The sequence below is a fragment of the Myotis yumanensis genome, unplaced genomic scaffold (assembly GCF_028538775.1).
Source record: "Myotis yumanensis isolate MYYU_CA2020_CCGP unplaced genomic scaffold, mMyoYum1.0.hap1 SCAF_3, whole genome shotgun sequence".
Taxonomy (NCBI): domain Eukaryota; kingdom Metazoa; phylum Chordata; class Mammalia; order Chiroptera; family Vespertilionidae; genus Myotis; species Myotis yumanensis.
The window spans coordinates 195775637-195794653 of NW_027223754.1; the positions used below are offsets into that span (position 1 = coordinate 195775637).

Sequence of the window (19017 nt, forward strand, 5' to 3'; positions counted from 1 at the left end):
TTAGATATATGTGTGGCTCGTTCTTTACTTCCTTCAGGTCTCATGCACTCCCTGCTTTATTTATTTACTTATTTTTATATCACTTATTGTCACCAGCTACATTTTCATTTGTTTATTTTTTAATAATAATATTACAAAATATAATAGATCCTCAATAAAGCTTTATTGACTGGATGAATAGATGAAGTGATACAGTTAGAATTAGTAGAAGCCGTTCATACTAGTAGGATAGATTAGAAGGTAAAAGACTGGAGGCAGAAGGTAAAGCAATGAAGACAACGTAAGAGTTTGCCAGCAGGACTGTTGTGATGGGTGCAAATAGGTATGAAGAATCTGTGTTGTTGTTTTTTTTTAATATATTTTTTATTTCAGAGAGGAAGGGAGAGAGAGAGAAACATCAATGATAAGAGAGAATCATTGATTGGCTGCTCCTGCACGCCCCACACTGGGGATTGAGCCCACAACCCGGGCATATGACCTGACTAGGAATCGAACTGTGACTTCCTGGTTCATAGGTTGATGTTCAACCACTGAGTCATGCTGGCCGGGCAAGAACTTGTGGTTTTTTGCATACTTAATTTGAGGTTCTGGTATGATACTGGCACGCTGCATTTTTTAACAAACATGTATAAAAAAAATAAAATAAGTAAGATTGAAAATTTAGTCCAGTAGGAACCTATCAACACAGAACTAGAGGTCTTGAGAAGTTTTGTTAGAGAAATAGATCTTGGGTTTTAAATGCATAAAGATCACAGATGAATCAATAATAATGAACAATTCACTGTCAAACTATTAAAAGCAAAGTTTTGTGTGAGCATTCATAATCATGTATGTAATATTTAATTATTCCCTTTGTATGTACTACAGGGAGGCATTATGGCAGAGGTTACATGGATTTGGTCTCTGGAGCCACACTGCCTGGGTTCAAAGAACTGCTGTGCCACTGCCTAATGATGGGACCTTGCGATTTCTTTGTGCCTCAGTTTCCTCATCTGTAAAAATGGAAATAATGGCCTACCTCCTAGTGTTGTTTTGAGGTTGCTGAGATAACAAAAGACTTGGAATAGGGCCCAACACTCAGAAACTGTTAGGTGTCATCTGTAAAAGAGAGAGAGCACTTTTTGAAGATAACGATTATTCCAACTTTCATTCAATGAATATCTTCTGTGATACCAACTACATGGTGGCTAGAAATAGTGTACATGTATCCAAGCAGGAAATACATATGGTAGAAAGGCCCATTGGTATTACTAAGCGGGTCCACCCCCGTAGCTTTAACAGGGCTCGTTAGTACTCTCTCCAGAACTCCACATCTATCCTGTTGTGTCTTAGACATCTCAACTTGACATATCCCAAGCTGAACTCATCATCTTTCCTCCATAATTGCCTCCAGCCAGTCACTCATGCAGGAAATCACTGCAGACATCTTCTCCTCCCTTATCTCTTGCATATTATTGGCCACTGAATCCCATTGACTTAGACAAGATTTAAATCTTTCCCCATTTCAGGGCCCTAGAATGTCTGGACTATCTCAGATGCCTCTGATCTCTCCCAGCCTCCCTGCATGTAGCTTTGTGCCTTTCCCGCTGCTTTCCATTTTCCACACTTTTGTCCTAATTAATTTCTAAAGTGTAAATCAAATTGTTCTACTCCTCTGCCCTTTGACTTTTCCCTTTGGCTAAAGTCCATATTCCTTGGAATGGCTTGGAACACTCTTCATGTTCAGACTATGAACCATCTCTATAACCTAATCTCTTTATCTTAAACCTTCTTGCTTAACCTTTCAAAAGTCTTTCAATCCAGTGACCACTGAAACTACCTTAAGCATTCCTAACATTGCTTGTCCCTGGAATTCTCTTCTTTTTGCCAAGAACAGGGACCACGTCTTCCTCAACTTTGAATCACTATTGCTTAGCAGAGTGTGGCAAATTGAGGTGGTCCATAAACATTTGCCAAATCAATGTGTACATGGTAATATTTATACCTGAATTGATACGTTAAAATGCCATTTGGTGAGTTTCCAAAAAACGATTCAATTCCATATTCTTGGAGATAGGATTTTGTACTTTCTTTTGCTTTTGAATTTTTCTTTTTTTGATTAAGGAAAGGTAAAAATCTTAGTTAAATGGATGCTTTGAAGAAACCTATTTTTTATGTCTTAATTTGTTAGGGATATTATAAAAATTCATAGACTGATGGCTTAAACAACAATTTATTTCTAACTTTATGGAGGCAGGGATGGCTTAGCTCAGGGTGCTAGAAAATGTGGTAATCTGGTGAGAGCCTGCTGTCTGGTTCTCGCTGTGTCCTCAGACGGCAGAAGGCAAGAGGGAGCACTCTGGAGTCTCTTTTAGAAAGGCACTCCTCCCATTTATGAGGGCTTTACTCTCATGACCTGATTCCCTCCTCAAACCCCACCTTCTAACACCGTCACATTGGGGATAGATTTCAACATAAGAATTTGGGGGGATACATTCAGTCGATAGCACTATACTAATCTATTAAATTAATTAAGCACAATTGTCTCCATTTTAGTTTTTGTATATTTTAAGGAAAGCTTTTCTAAGTTACATAAACTTTATTTATATTCACACTTATATTTTCCCATGCGTTTCAGTTTCATGCTTTAAATGGAAGAAATATTTGCAGCTACCAGCTGGTCTGTAACAATGATTTGAACATGCAGAATAAAGAGTCTGTTATGCAGTGTCTGAATATCTTGTCCTCCTTAAGACTCACCATGCAGGTGGCCTTGCCACAGGAGCACCTCTGCTGGATCATCTTCAATGGTATATGCCAATGTATTTTATTTTCCATCATGTTTTTCAGAAAGTTATGTGAATGCCACGTTTGACGTTAACTTGATTACTTCGTGATTTGAAATATAATTATTTCATAGTAGCATGCTTGTATTTTTATTTTTTACACCTTTATTATATTTTAGTTTGTCCTCATATGCAGGAACTTACAAAGCATGTCTGTGGGGATGATCAGTTTCAGGTATATAGAAAGCAGGGCCCAGAGTTAGTAAATAAATATAAGTGGAGAAGAATCAAAGAACCACTGCAGGTTAGATTGGTTCTAAGCATCATCCACTTATTGGCCCTCTCCTCAAATACTTTGGGCAGTGACTGTGGCTTTCTAACATATCAACCTTCTTCTCCAACTTGGTTTTGAGTAATGAGCTTTGGTATGATTATATGTGTGTGTATAGTATATTTATATACATATATACTGTATATTTATATGCATATATATATTGTATATTTATATACAAATATACATTATATATATGTCTCATGAAATATCATCTATCACAATGTAGCATTGTCCTGCCCGGGGTGGCTCAGTTGGTTGAGAATTGTTCTATGTACTGAGAGGTCAAAGGTTCAATTCTCCATTAGGACACATGCCTGGGTTGTGGGCTAGCTCCTCAGGAGGAGGTGTGCAGGAGGCAGCCAATTGATTGTTCTTTCTCATTGATGTTTTTCTCTCCCTTTTCCTTCCTCTCTCTTTCTGGAATCCATACACACACACACACACACACACACACACACACACACACGCCTAATATGCAAATTGTCCCCTCTGGAGTTCAACCAGGAGACCAGGAGTTCGATGGCTCACTATGACATGTGCTGACCACCAGGGGGTGGTCACGGAACAAAGGAAGGCCCCGGCTGGCAGCCGGAAGGGCCCAATTGGCCCTGATTGCCAGCCAGGCCTAGGGACCCTACCTGTGCACGAATTTTGTGCACCGGGCCTCTAGTGTATGTATATGTGTATATATATATATTAAAGCAGCATTTATTTTTTTCTCTTTAAAGAGTTACAATTTAAATTTAATTTCTTTTTAAGGTTACAATTAAAAGTTGCAATGAGTCATTTGCTGTTGTTCTGTGAATAACATATTCTCAAAGGGAAAATAATACAGTGTGTTCTCTGTGCATAAGAGCGGGGAAAACTAACTTGAAAGAAAACATATTGGATTTTAGCTCATCTATGGCAATTGAAATACATTTCCTAGCCTTTTACTTCTTCACCCTCCTCAAATAATTTTTTGACAATTTGATTGAAAATTACATTTGCTGCCAGAGATGAGGCTGACTTTGGAAGAAAGTTTTAAATTTAATAATTGTCAAGCTTTTGTACTTGATCATCCTCAAGAGGATCTGTTCCCCAGAGTAGCTGCTGCCATCTCTCCACCTGAGTTGGTCATAGGTCTTGGCAGGGACTGAGCAGGAGCAGATGTTCTGTGCTCAGGAAGCATGACAGGTCCATGGTTTGGGTGTTCAGTCAGGTCTTGCTTTAGTGGTGAAATGATATAGTCCCTGGGTGCTGTCCTTTTAAGACAGCACACAAATATATCCCAGTATTCTTAGGGGGAAAAATAGAGTAAATGATTTCTGTATCTTCTATATCCTTTTATTGGTGTGTGCTTTTTCTTTCCTTTTTTAAAAAAATATGTTTTTATTGATTTCAAAGAGAAAGAGAGAGAAAGAGAGAGAGAGAGAGAGAAAGAAATATCAATGATGAGAGAGAATCACCCATCGGCTGCCTCCTGCATGCCCCCTATTGGGGACCAAGCCTGCAATCTGGGCATGTGCCCTGACTGGGAATTGAACAGTGACTTCCTGGTTCATAGGTCTATGCTCAACCGCTGAGCCACACCAGTGGGCTGTGTGTGCCTTTTCTTTACACCAGTGGTATCGTGCTCTAGATTTTATCCTTTTTCTTAAATATTTTTCTGTTCAATATTATGGTTTTAGACTAGCCAGGTTCCTGTGTATAGATCTAGTTCATTGACTCTATTTACAGACTTGTATTCTTGATATCCATAGATTCCTAAGTACAGAACCTGGTTTGCCCTACCTCTATAGCTGCACACATAATTCTGCAATGAATATTCTTGTACATGTCCTTTTATAGACCTGTGTGAGAGTTATCTGGGATCTATGCCCAGGAATGGGATTGCTGGGTGGAGGGAAATATCATAGCTTTTTACTAACTCCAGTCCCTGTTTTAATTAATTCATCCAAAACTTATTGCCAGGCATTGTTCTAGGTACTAGGGACACAAGAGTGGGCAACAGATGAAAACCCTGTTCTCATGGTTACATTCTGATTCAAGGAGATAATAAACAAACAAAACAAAGTGGTCATGGCAGATTGTGCTACGGAGAAAAGTAAGGCTGAGGAAGAGATAGGGAGAGCCATACCTGGGCTCGGACTAAGATGCAATTTTAACTTTAAAAAAATTGATTTCAGAGAGAGGAAAGGAGAAGAGGAGGAAGAAGCATCAATGATGAGAGAGAAACATTGATTGGCTGCCTCCTGCACGCCCCCTCCTGGGGATTGAGCCCGAAACCCAAGCATGTGTCCTGATTGGGACTCGAACCTTGACCTCCTGGTTCAGGGGTCAGCACTCAACTATTGAGCCACACCGGCTGCGATTTTAAATAGAATGGTCAGGGAAGGCTCAGTGAGATGATATGTGAGCAAAGACCTGAATGAAACTTCTGAATATTTGGGGAAAAGGCATTCTAACTAGAGGATTAGCAAATGCAAAGATTCTGTAGTTTTAATACTTTGGATTTTAAGTAATAAAAAATAAATTGATTAATCAATTTGTCAAAATACATTTAATTTTTCCAGTTAAAACTGAACACTTGTTCTCTTTATTTTAAACTGGTTATTATATGTATAGACACCCTTGGTTTCTTAAGATATGTAACCAATGTTGGTTCTTCCATAAAATTCAACTGGTTGTATGAGTATTCTATAACACCTTACTTCTCAACCTGAACCCAACTAATTTAAACCTCAAATAGATTATTTTGGTGATGGCCATCTTTGATGAAAAGGAATCACATGACAAGACAAAAAATTCATATTAGGGATTTGCTCCAAACCAAAACAAAACAAACTTCCAGAGATATCCTGAGGGTATAAAGAATCAGTCTATGTTCCATTCTATGCCAGCTCTCTCTCCATCACGCTTCTGCAGTGGGAATTTGTGAACCACACCAAGATCCTGAACCATCTAAGAAGGGATCAGTTCTAGTCAGGATGCTCAAGGGCTGCCAAGGTTAAAGGCACATTTTTGAAATACAGAGGGTCCTTGTCATTCTTGAGGGCAGTTTCCTGAGGCCTCCTGAAATTCCCCAGTTCCTGACACTAACTTGTTTATACAGGCTCCTAGCTTCCACCTGAATCACATCTTTTGTGGCAAGGCATGCGTTTCCTGTGCATGTTCTTCCTTGGTGACTTTTTTTTTTTAAAAAAAAACACACACAAAGAAACACAGTTATATAGTTTAATTTTTAAGATTAAGAACAGAGGTGGACAAAACCAAGTTGAGATAAGAATGCTGGGCTTGCCCGGACGGCATGGCTCAGTGATTGAGCATCCAACCCAGGAACCAAGAGGTGGTGGGTTCGATTCCTGGTCAGGGCATATGCCTGGGTTGCATAAATTAATCCCCAGTGAGGGTGCGTGCAGGAGGCAGCTGATTTATGATGTTTCTCTCTCATCGATGTTTCTATCTCTCCTTCTCCCTTCTTCTCTCGTTAAAAATCAATCAAAACATATTTTTTTAAAAAAAGAATGTTGGACTTGAGCTGTTACTAGTCAAATGGTTTCTTCCCAGGTGGACCTCACGTGAAATAAATAGCTCCGTGTTCTAGGAGCAGTCACAGTAAGAATGCTGAGTCCTGGAATGTTGAGGACTGAAGTATATGGTGCTATACATATATGTTTAAGATTTTATGCAATATTTTTGTCACTGATTTATGTAATTAATGTTTATCATGCTTACAGGCATGTTTTAATTAAGCAATGTGTGTCTTGGAGCAGATGCTTAAAGTTTAAATGTGAACATGGGATTCATAATTGTTGAATTTTGATGGTTATGAATTTTAGATCCGATATTTTATAGGACATATGTAGACCACTTATATTATAATTACATGCCTTTTTAAAGCATGTTGCCACCTTTGGTTATGTTTATAGCATGATAATGTCCTTGTTTATATAGAGATATATGCTTTCCCCCTCCCCTCAACCCTGTGAGCAGCTATTTACCCTCATTTAATTAATGATCTGATTTAAAAAGAGCATACTCGAATGATGTTAAATAGGAGTTGAAAATGCTTTTTTTTATTAGAGTGCTCAAAGGCCATACCGTAATAATAGGATAAATATTATATGAGAGTGAGAATGAATATAATGCAACCTATTATGTGTTATGATTTTAAATTATCATGTTTCCTTCCATGTTGAGTATTATGCCATGCTGATTAAATATATATTTTAATCTTATTTGGAAATAAATATTCATTTTTTCAACCATAAGGAAACCATGGGGATCAATAACATTTAATATGAATTACTAAAACTGCAGGGTACATAAATTATGCTACTAAAAATATTCTTTTGTTCAGTATATTTCAAAACTTACACTGCTTTTATAATGAGGCAAAAGATTCCCGTGTCAGCCTATTTAAAGGATGGTCATATTAGTTCTTTTAATGATTTGGATATAAAACAAATTATAATGATTATAACTCTCTAACCATTATCCAAGTTTCTCATGAGATTGCTTATTTTTAAAACTACAGACTTAAGCCACAGGAATTAGCATATACAATTTTCATAATTTGACTATAAACCATGTTAACGAGTTTTTCCTCCATTTAGGTACTGTTTACATTTACACCATTTGCAGAAAACTGATGGCTATTGGTCAGTCTTCCAAGGTATGCAATTTACTGACAAAATATCTTCTCCTATATTTCCTATTTTTCTTAAGACTTTTATTAGCATTGAATGTTAAAGAAAATTTAGTGAATTATATAATAGCAAAATTTAGTGAATATGTATTATAGATTTACTATTTTTAGTTTTACTTTAATATGATCATAGGTAAAATTGCAGATATTAAAGTATTAATGAAAGAAAACCATTCTTAAAATTGATAGATATTCTCTGCTGTCCCTTGGTCTCTCAGATTAGCCAAAGTTGTCAACTTGATACTGAACATCCACCTGGTAACTATATCTCTAGGTAGGGTGATCATCCATTCTTGCTTGCTCAGGACAGTTCTGGTTTATATCTGTAGTCCTGGAGTAATTATTAATAATGCTTGCTTTCGCTCTCAAATGTGTCCTGATTTGAATGATAAACTACAGTTACCCTATTTATATTGTGCTGTGGAGCTTGGATTTCATTTTGCTTGAAGAAGTTGCACTTGACTTATGGCCCACATGCTAGTTAGTGAATGAATAAATGAATGAATGTCAGTGTATTAGGGTTAAAGAACATCTTCGCTCTGTTTCAGTCATAACCCAAGGGTAAGGAGACTTCATTTTATAATAAGACTAGAGGCCCGGTGCACAAAAATTTGTGCACTCGGCGGGGATAGGGGGTCCCTCAGCCCGGCCTGTGCCCTCTCGCAGTCTGGGACCCCTCGGGAGATAACGACCTGCTGGCTTAGGCCTGCTCCCGGGTGGCAGAGGGCAGGCCCAATCCCTAGGTGCAGCCCCTGGTCGGGCTCAGAGCAGGGCCAATTGGGGAGTTGGGGCGCCGCCCCCTGTCATGCACAGAGCAGGGCGGATCAGGAGGTTGCGATGCCACCCCTAATCACGCTCAGGGTCGGGCCGATTGGGGGGTTGGGGCACTGCCCCCTGTCACACTCAAGGCAGGGTCGATAGGGAGGTTGTGGTGCCACCCCCTGTCACGCACAGAGCAGGGCCAATCGGGGTTGAGGAGCTCCCCCCTGTCACTCACAGAGTAGGGCCGATAGGGGAGTTGGGGCACCACACCCTCTCACACACAGAGCCGCAGGGCGATCAGGGGGTTGGGGAGCTCCCCCCTATCAGGCACAGAGCAGGGCTGATCAGGGGGTTGGGGCACCTTCCCCTGTCACGAACAGAGCAGGGCGGATAGGGAGGTTGTGGCCCCGCCCCCTGTCACACACAGAGCCACAGGGCGATCAGGGGGTTTGGTCGCTGCTCCCTGTCACGCTGATCCCGGTGCTGGGAGGCATATTACCCTTTTATTATATAGGATAGAGGCCTGGTGCACGGGTGGGGGCCGGCTGGTTTGCCCTGAAGGGTGTCCTGGATCAGGGTGGGGGTCTCCACTGGGGTGCCTGGCCAGCCTGGGTGAGTGGATGATGGCTGTTTGCATCTGGTCACACCCCCTTCAGGGTGGGGGGTCCCCACTGGGGTGCCTGGCCAGTCTGGGTGAGGGGCTGAGGGCCGTTTTCAGGTGGCGGGTAACTGAAGCTCCCAACGCTCCTTTTTTTCTTTTTTTTTTTATTCTGGGCCTGCTTTAGCTCTGAGGCTCGGCTCCAGCTATGAGGCCTCCGCTGCTAAAAGCAGGTTTCTGGCCTTTGTTTAGCTTCTGTATTTGAAACAATGTTGTGGTCCTGCTGGCTGAAGCCTGCCTGACTAAAGCAGGTTTCTGAGGTTTGGTTTAGCTTCTATATTTGTTACAATGTTTCTTAGAGAGCAGCTGAGAGGCTGGCAAGGCAGGCGGGGAACCTGGCTTCCTCCACCACTGGAGCAAGCAACCCTCCTTGTTCGCATCTGCTGCCTGGCTGCCAGCCGCCATCTTGGTTGGCAGTTAATTTGCATATCTCAGTGATTAGCCAATGGGAAGTGTAGCGGCCATACAGCTAATTACCACGTTTCTCTTTTATTAGATAGGATTAGAGGCCTGGTGCATGAAATTTATGGATGGGGGTGGGGATCCCTCAGCCCAGCCTGCACCCTCTCCTAAATGGGATTGGGCCTAAACTAGCAGTCGGACATCCCTCTTGCAATCCATGACTGCTGGCTCCTAACTGCTCACCTGCCTGTCTGCCCAGTCGCCCCTAACCACCTCTGCCTGCCCACCTGATTGCCCCTAACTGCTTCTGCCTGCCGGCCTAATGCCCCTAACAGCTCCCCTGCCGGCCTGATCACCCCTAACCGCCTCTGCCTGCCCACCTGATTGCCCCTAACTGCTTCTGCTTGCCAGCCTGATCGCCCCCTAACCGCCTTCCCCTGCTGGCCTGATCTCCCCCTAACCATTCCCCCCCTGCTGGCCTGATTGCCCCTAACTGCCTCTGCCTCGGCTCCTGCCACCATGCCTTTGTCCAGAAGGACGTCCAGAAGATGTCCGGTCTAATTACCATATTACCCTTTTATTAGTATAGATTCCCACTCACCAGTTTTCACTAGTAGGTTTAACTTGAGTTTTCTATTGATTTCCCTACAATGTTGGTAGCACTTTTGTCTCTAGGAGACCTATTTATTCCCTGTATTCATTGTTCAGTCATTAGGACAGTGATGGCAAACCTTTTGAGCTCGGCATGTCAGCATTTTGAAAAACTCTAAGTTAACTCTGGTGCCATGTCACATATAGAAATTTTTTGATCTTTGAAACCATAGTAAAACAAAGATTTATATTTTTGATATTTATTTTATATATTTAAATGCCATTTAACAAAGAAAAATCAACCAAAAATATGAGTTCGCGTGTCACCTCTGACACACATGTCATAGGTTCACCATCATTGCATTAGGATGTAGGCCAAGAAGGGAAAATATACTTACGTTGAGTCCATATTCAAATGGCATTTGGAACATTACTATTTTATTTTTTATCACATGCAAAACCTTACCCTGAATGTTCTAACACTCAGGATAGATACTTTTTTTTCCTTATTTTCTCCAAACATAACCAAGTATCTTAAAAGTCAATAACACTTAAAATGGAAGGAAGGATATTTGCATGCTTAATGGAAAACAATTTTGAAATCGCTCTCTGTTTTGTTCCTCGAGTTTAAAAGCTCTATTGCTGACAGTGATTTGAACAAGACAGTGCCAGCTCTTTGAGTGCGAATTAAAATGAGGGGCGACTGTCCCATGCATAATGGCAATTTGGCTAGAGACTATTCCAGTGATTCTACATTTAGTTCCAGCTGATTTCCTGAAAAGAACTTGCATATTCCTTTTGCCCTTGCTGTAGCAACAAATACTGCTTCACAGAACCACCATAGTTTGGTTGCTACAGCATTTGTCTGCCAGCTCTTTGAAGGGCAGAGATGTCTGTGCCAAAATTTAACTGTTCGTGTTTGTACTTGTTAATGCCGAGAGAATTTTAATATGATAGTCGTTTTAAAATAATTTCTTATTAAACCCTACCTAAGACATCTCTTCTCCCCCTCATAGAACTTGAATTTCTTTCTGACAAAATAAGGGCTGAAGGAGAATAGTTCTGTGGTCCCAGTCTTGTGGGATGTGAGTGAGGTGGGGAAGGGTGGGGGGAAGGGGTTGTGTGTGCAAGATTGGTGGATGGTTGCACAGTTGGCATTTGAAGGTTGGGATAAAATTCATTCATTTTTTTCAATATAATAAGTTCCAAGGAAATTAAAAATTTTCACCCAGAAATTACTAAACCTTCAGCTGGTGAGTTTATTCCTTGGTGGGGGAGGTAGGGAGTAGCAGGGAACCAACCACATCTGTGCCTTCTCCGGTCTGAGGGATCCTGATTCTGTAGCTATTTTAGAGTTCAACTCTATTATAGCTTGAGACAAAAGAAGAAATAGATATGATAGCCTCAGGCTTTTGTTGGTGTAACCCCAGAGAAATATAAACCCCTTTCACTGTAAGATCCAGGCATCATTGCTACCATTTGTTATTATTGAGTCCCTACTATGTGTTAGGTATTAGGTGGAAAGCTTTGTGTACATAATAACACTCATTTATAGCCTTAAGTCTTATGAGGTTGGCACTGTCATCATCACCATCACCATTATCATCACCATCATCATTTGTGGAATTAATGCCTACCATTTATTAGGTAGGCTTCTAAGCACTTTCATATATTATCTCACTTTCTAATATTATCCGTATACCAAAAATTTGAGAAAGGTACTGTTATTGCTTTCATCTTATAGATGAAGAAGCGAAGGTTCAGAAAGGTTAATTTGCTCAATGTTGAACATCTAGTTAAGTGTAGCCTAGGCCAGAGCGAATGCCTCATTGCACTGCCTCTCAACACCATTAGACTAAATTTCATCCCTCACGACCCATCCTATTTTGGCTCACTTACTCAAATAGAGAAGCAATATGGGAGGGGTTGGTATGTTTTGACCTCCCACTGTATTCTTGAAGACACCCTGGAGACCAAGACTGGATAGGGGTTCTTCCCAGATGAAAAATACTTTTGTGTTGAGGGAAGTTACCAAGCTTAAGCTTGTATTCAATCGAATGAAATCTATCTACCCTTTTGAGGGAGGGCAGATTTCTGAAATTTTTTTTCCCAAAGATATATATTACAACTTTGCTTTCATTTATGGTATAATTTGTAATTTCTTCTAAGGCATTTAAAACTGTAGTATAATACTCAGCAAGCATTAAAGAATATAGTAGAATCTATTCATTCTAAGAAAATGTTGATTTATGTTTCATTTATAAAGTTATTGGCTTGACCAATAATTGTCAAATTATTCCACATTCCATTACATAAACTTCAAATCCAACTTTGAAATGCTCAGTGTTGTTCCCTCAAAGGCTGATATAAATGATGCTGCAGTGCCCTCCTGTGGCTGAACTGATTAATGGTGTGTGTATCTTCCTGGGATTTGGTTTTTCTTCTTTTTCCTCCTCCTCCTCCTCCTCCTCCTCCTCCTCCTCCTCCTCCTCCTCCTCCTCCTCCCCTCCTCCGTCACCTCCTCCTCCTCCTCGTTCTTTAAAAAAGTTTTTAAAAATTGATTTCAGAGAGGAAGGGAGAGGGAGAGAGAGATAGAAACATCAATGATGAGAGAGAATCATTGATTGGCTGCCTCCTGCACGCCCCACACTGGGGATCAAACCCACAATCCAGGCATGTGCCCTGGCCGGAATGGAACCATGACCTCCTGGTTCACAGATCAGTGCTCAACCACTGAGCCATGCTAGCTGGGCTTTCTCATTTTTATTTTATTTTTTGATATCTTAAACTTTTTAATATAGAAACATTGCCAAAACAACAATACCTCTTCCAGCAACAGTGTTTTGGCCCATGCTTTTACCAACACGACATTAACAGTCTCTTCAACCTTTGATATCTGATGTATTAAAAACAAATGGGATTTCATTGTTTCAATTTGGATCTCCCTGGTTGTGATGTAAGCATTTAAAATAGTTTTCAGTTTCCTTTTTAATTTTATTATTTCTTTTAATTTTCTTTTGATAATATGTATTTAGGTTTTTAAAATAAGAACACTTTATTTTAAAATTTTAATTTGGTTTTTTTTTCAAAGTTTGTTTTTTCTATGAAGAGAACAGTCCTACTTTAGACTCATCAACTTTTAAAATTAATACAAGTGAATTAATTTCATTTCCTCTTCCTTCTGCTTCTGTTCCTCCTGTTTCTCCAACTTCTCCTGTTCCCCTTCCTCCTCCTCTGTCTTCATTGTCATTACCAAAGCTAACACTTACGTTTACTATGTCCTAAGCATTTAGTGTATAGTAATTTATTAGATATTCAGACAATCCTAATTACTGTTATACCAATATGGATGAGGAACCTGAGGCACATGGAGTGTAAGTGAATTGTCCAAGGTAACATTGCTAGTAGTGGAGGTAGAGTTTCAGCCTTACAGGGCAGGTGAAGAAGAGAACAGAGTGAGCAAAAACACATGTATTTGGATCGCTGAGGTGTGTTTTGTGGAATGGGAAGCATTTTGGACCAGCTTTAAGTATATGATGCAAGGTCAAGAGTAAATGGGGTGTGGAGGAAGGCAGGAATTGTCTTTGCATGCCCTGCAAGAGGCCTGTACTTTATCATATACTCAATAGAGAACAATTGAAGTGTTCCAAGCACAAGAGTGGCACAACCCAGTATGCATATTAAAGAGATAACTATGGTGGAGGTAAGGAAGATGTATAAGGAAGGGGCTTATAAGAAGGGCGATGGTGAGACCAGGGAGACAAGTGAGGGTGTATCCAATAGCCCAGGATGATGTATGAGGACCTGCTTGGTTAAGGCTGATATTCCCATGGATATAATGTAGAATTTAATATTCTGAGATATTTAGCTCCCAGGTTCTTATTTTCATCCCAGTAATACTTTTTTATAACAATATGTGGAATACAGACCAAATTTATTCTTGTATTCAGTCAAATGAAAGGCTATATAATCTAATTACCCTTTGAGCTTTTAGAATATTTTTATTTATTTTATTGATTTCAGAGAGGAAAGGAGAGGGAGAGAGAGATAGAAACATCAATGATGAGAGAGACTCGTTGATTGGCTGCCTCCTGCATGCTGCCTACTGGGGACCAAGTCTGCAACCCAGGCATGTGCCCTGGACTGGAATTGAACCCAGGACCCTTCAGTCCACAGGCCAACACTCTATCCACTGAGCCGAACCAGCTAGGGCTAGAATATTTTTGAGGAAAGGAAAAAGACTGAAAAAGTTAACTGCAGAATACATGTAGTCAAATAGTGTTTCCCAGGGTAGGGTTTATGGGAAGGACATGTTAAAAAATAATTATCAATAGATTTGTGGGGAAAAGTCACTCAGGTACAATAGCACAAGAGGTTCTTCCATATATTCCTACAGACAGACAAATAGCAATGATGACCCTTTCCCCATAATTTTATTTCACATTATACCTTGGGAATAATTATACTGGAAATAGGCGTTATTTATGGAGTGTGCCAAATACCATCCTAGCATGCCATGTATATTGTCTCCTCCACAACAGAACTGTGGTGATGTGCCAAAATACCCATTTTAAAGATGAGAAAGTTGAGGCCTGGAGAGGTAAAATGACACAGCTATTAGGTGATAAATTTGGGCCTGAACTCCAGATCTATTCTAATCTTCAACTGTTTCTACTAAGTATCACAGGCTTCAGACTGTAAGCCTTTTTCATTTTCCCTCTCCTGCTATACCCGTTTATTTTCAAAATAATACATTGGTTCCAGACCAGCTGATAAAAATTTTATTGTTGGAGGTAGTTCCTGTACTATTGTTGACACTTGATACTTATTAATAAAATGAGCTGAGTTCATAGGACTTTAGGAGCTAAGAAGGAAGACATTCTAAGATGGTTAACTTGAAGTTTTGCGTTCTTTAAATTATTCTTTTACTTTTTAAATGCTTGTGTTTTCTTGACTCATTATTTTTGGTTTGAGTATTCAGCAGCAACTTGTTTCAGAACCTATAATTTGATTAGATCAAATAAAAAGAACAATTATTGGCTTAACATGAAAATTTATTCAATTATACCCTTTCTTTCTAAGGCCTTAGAGTATCTCCTGTGGGCCAGTGTGTGTATGGAGTCCTCGGTCCCACTCCTGTCCATCAGGTACTTGACATGGAGAGTTACTCTTTACACTGCGGTCTGCCAGTGCTACTATGACTGCCAAGCTGCTATGCATGGAGAGGTATGCTACTTTTTAATTTAGAGGATTTCAATCTTTTAGAATATAACGTATGCAGCATTTTCTTCTTTAGAAGTCTGGCAAGATTGAAACAGACACAAACAAACAAAACCCCCAAAATTGAAATGAAGCAAAGAAAAAGTCCCAGGCTTAATTTGTAGGAATTTGCTTGGCTTCTCCATTCTGTTATCTCTTTGCTCTACTTTCTTCTCTCTCCTTTATTTTCTACTAGAAGCCCAATGCACGAATTTGTGCACAGGTGGGGTCCAGCCTGCCCGGCCCCATTTGGGGTGGATCAGGGCTGGGCCTGTCGGGAGGAGGAGATGGCAGGAGGTTGGCTAGACAGCCTGCCCCGATCAGGGCCCAATCAGGGCCGGGCCAGCTGGGGGAAGGGGCTGCAGGCAATTGGCCAGTGGACCCCATCCCCGATTAGGGTTGGGGGTCCGATTGGGGGCAGGGCTAGCCATGGGGAGGGGATGTGGGTGGTGGGCCGGCTGACTCTACCCCCAAATGGGGTGGGGGGTTCTGATCAGGGTCTAGCGGCCTGGGGAAGGGGCCATGGGTGGTTGGCCAGCAGGCCTTGCCCCTGATGGGTTGGGGGATCGATCTGGGGCAGGGCTGGCAGGGGGAGGGGCTGCGGGGCGATCAGGGTGGTGAGGCCCATTGGGGCCATGGCCAGCCAGGGGAAGGGGCTGAAGAAGGTTGGCTGGCCATCCCCGCCCCCTATTGGGGTGGGGTAGTGCAATCGGGGGCAGGCCGGCTCGGGGAAGGGAGGAGACATTTGGCTGGCAGCCCGCTCTTGGCTCTTGATTAGAGTGGGAGAGTCAGATCAGGGGCAGGCCGGCTAGCCCCACCCCTGATCGGCCCGGTTGACTGGCCACAGTAGGCGTCATAGCGACTGGTCATTATGGTCATTACGGCCGGCCGTTAAGGTCACTGGCTTTTTATATATATAGATTCACTTCCACCTTCTTTGCTGCTCTTCTGAATAAGATTTCCGATATCTTTCCTTCCTCATTGTATTCTTCTATGCAATTTGCCTCCTCCCCTATTTAGTTTTCTTTTTTTTACACTCAATATTATTTTGTATTAGGAAGGTGCTGAAAATACCTATATCAGAATTTTGCTTTCCTTATTTTTAAAATCTATTATTTCATAAAGTGAGCATATCTGACAGTTTATTAACTTTAGATCTACATAATTTAGTGGTGCTTATAGGAAGTGACAGACTGGATAGCTACTGTGTTATAGAGAGTTAGTATAGCCTAGAGTTTAATTCACCAACTAAGTCCAATGTATGGGAGAATGAAACATACACTTGATACATTTTTATCAAATGTCTTGATATATTTTTAATCACTACTCTCTTATTAATTGTGAATTAAATTTATTTTAATTACATATAGACATTTGCTCGGCGTGGTTTAGCTAAAATTGATGAATTAAGGCAACTGGAATTAATGGGCTCCTCACAACCACCAGAAGCATCCAGGAGATATTATAGGGAGGCCACGATAAAGGTATCAAAATTTCATGAAATAAAAGAAATGTACTGCACTCTGTAGTTGATGAGATACTTTATGTTAGTGGTTGCATCCCACTGTTACTTCACACATGATTCTTCTCTTTGAGGCAGATGGCAGTGATGATCTTCAAAAGAGCAGTATTTGAATCGAGAAGAAAAAACAGAAGTTTCTTTAGACCCAAAGTAAGAGTTAACTTAAAGGAAGTACAAGCGGTAAGTAAGAATGTCTTTTCTTTTTCAGTCTCTTTTTGTGGAATATTTGTGTTATATACCTCTGTATCTTAAGCCCTGCATCTTACTAGTATTCTCTGCACCAATGGCAAATAAAGAGAAGAATGCCTTCCCAGTGTGGGCACGACGTCACTTCATCCCTTTCTCAAAGCTTTTGTACCTTCGCACAGTCCCAGTTTTATGACTTTAAAGGGCAAGAGGCTGAAGAAGATCCTGGGAGAGGTTCAGACTCACAGGCCTCGGAGTGGTTCTGCAGAAGCCCTTGTCTTGGGCTGCTCATGCCGGAAGGCTTGGAAGTTGGGGAGAAGGTGGAAGCACCTCTTCTCATCCGCTTCAGTTTCATCTTTGGCCTTTGGGAGCGTTTAGGAACTAGGTTATAGTATAGTAACAAACAGCCCCATGTCTTAGAGGCTTATCACTAGCCTTTATTTCCCACTGCAGTCAAGTGGTAACTGCTCATGACTGCGGCTCAGGGCCAGATTGAGGAGCCATCCTCATTGAGAAAATTGCTGGTTATTCAGTCTGAGGGGATATAAGAGAGCTTTGGAGGACCTCACACAGGCAGTAATGCCAAGCATGGAACTGACAGCAGTTTCTGCTTTTCACATATCAAACCATGTCACACGGCCCCTTCCAGCCACAAGCATATTTGGCCAACAGCCCTAAGGGCTATCACAGGAGGGGCCTGGGACCTAGTGATGCCTGTGGGGTCCTCTGCCTTTTCTCCCTCCTGCCTGTTTCCTTCTCCCACTGTCTTCCCCTTTGCCTTTGGGCATTTCAGTATTCCTTAAGGCCAGTTCTGTGTTTATTTGAAGCCTTCCCTGACTGTTGTGGTGGTCATAAATTCTCTTGTGCGAGTTTCTTTGCAGGGACTGAAAATGGCAGGAAGGGGGAGGACGATGAGCAGTTTCTGACAGAAGAGTGGTAGAACCTTAGGGTCTGGAAGAGTTTCTAGAAAGCATGTGGTTCAGTCCCTGTCTATTACAGATGGGGAAATAAATCCCAGAGTATGTAAATTACTGGCTCAAGGTCACGAGGCCGCTGCTGGCAGCACTGGGACTAGAACCCAGGTCTCTAATCCAGTACTTTCTCACTACTGCAGTGAGTGCTGTTCTCTTACGTCATTTCTTCTTGTAACATTTAGGAGTGATTCTTCCTTTACAAAGTTTTAAATAAATTAATATATAAATCCAGATTTTATTTGGACATTGTAGCTGTCTATTGCTACTTGACCAATGATATATTGATGACTGGGCCCAGAAGTATATTTCATATTGCCTTTTAAAATAATATCCCTTACCAACCAGTGATGTATAATTGGAGGGGAGTGGGTGGTAGATAACTTGCCAAATGATAATTTCATGGATGAGCTGCTGAACTGCCTGCATCTGGTATTGTTAAGTAGTAATGCTATCGTGTTTGTAAGAGAGCAGGGGATAATTCTTTTTTTTTTCTCAATAGCATTTTTCTTTTCCTCTGAGCAAACCAAATTTAAGTTTCAAAGCTGCAAGATTGTTACTAATTAGCATATTATTAGGACTCAATTTGTAATCATCCTGGTATAAAAATAAAAATAAAATATATTTTCAAAGAAAAATGTTTAAAATTCTAGATAACATTACATTAAAATCATTTATTCCTGGTTTCCTTTAAGATAATTATTATATGGAAAGTTCTGATGGTATATCTTTTTAGGAAAAAATTATAATTGTTTAGTGGGTACTTTTTTTTTTTTTAAATATATTTTATTGATTTTTCACAGAGAGGAAGGGAGAGGGATAGAGAGTTAGAAACATCGATGAGAGAGAAACATCGACCAGCTGCCTCCTGCACACT

General features: G+C 40.8%; 1 protein-coding gene across 4 annotated transcripts in view; it reads left to right on the plus strand.

The window, feature by feature from the left end:
* The window catches only part of CFAP54 (cilia and flagella associated protein 54), a 246818-nt gene that overhangs the window by 12076 nt on the left and 215725 nt on the right, over positions 1 to 19017 (plus strand). For all 4 annotated transcript variants that reach the window (XM_070410862.1, XM_070410863.1, XM_070410864.1 and 1 more), the window contains exons 4-8: positions 2618 to 2789; positions 7698 to 7756; positions 15285 to 15428; positions 16832 to 16945; positions 17062 to 17163. In XM_070410862.1, the coding sequence (XP_070266963.1) occupies positions 2618 to 2789; positions 7698 to 7756; positions 15285 to 15428; positions 16832 to 16945; positions 17062 to 17163 (591 nt within the window). The remainder of the gene's footprint in view (positions 1 to 2617; positions 2790 to 7697; positions 7757 to 15284; positions 15429 to 16831; positions 16946 to 17061; positions 17164 to 19017) is intronic.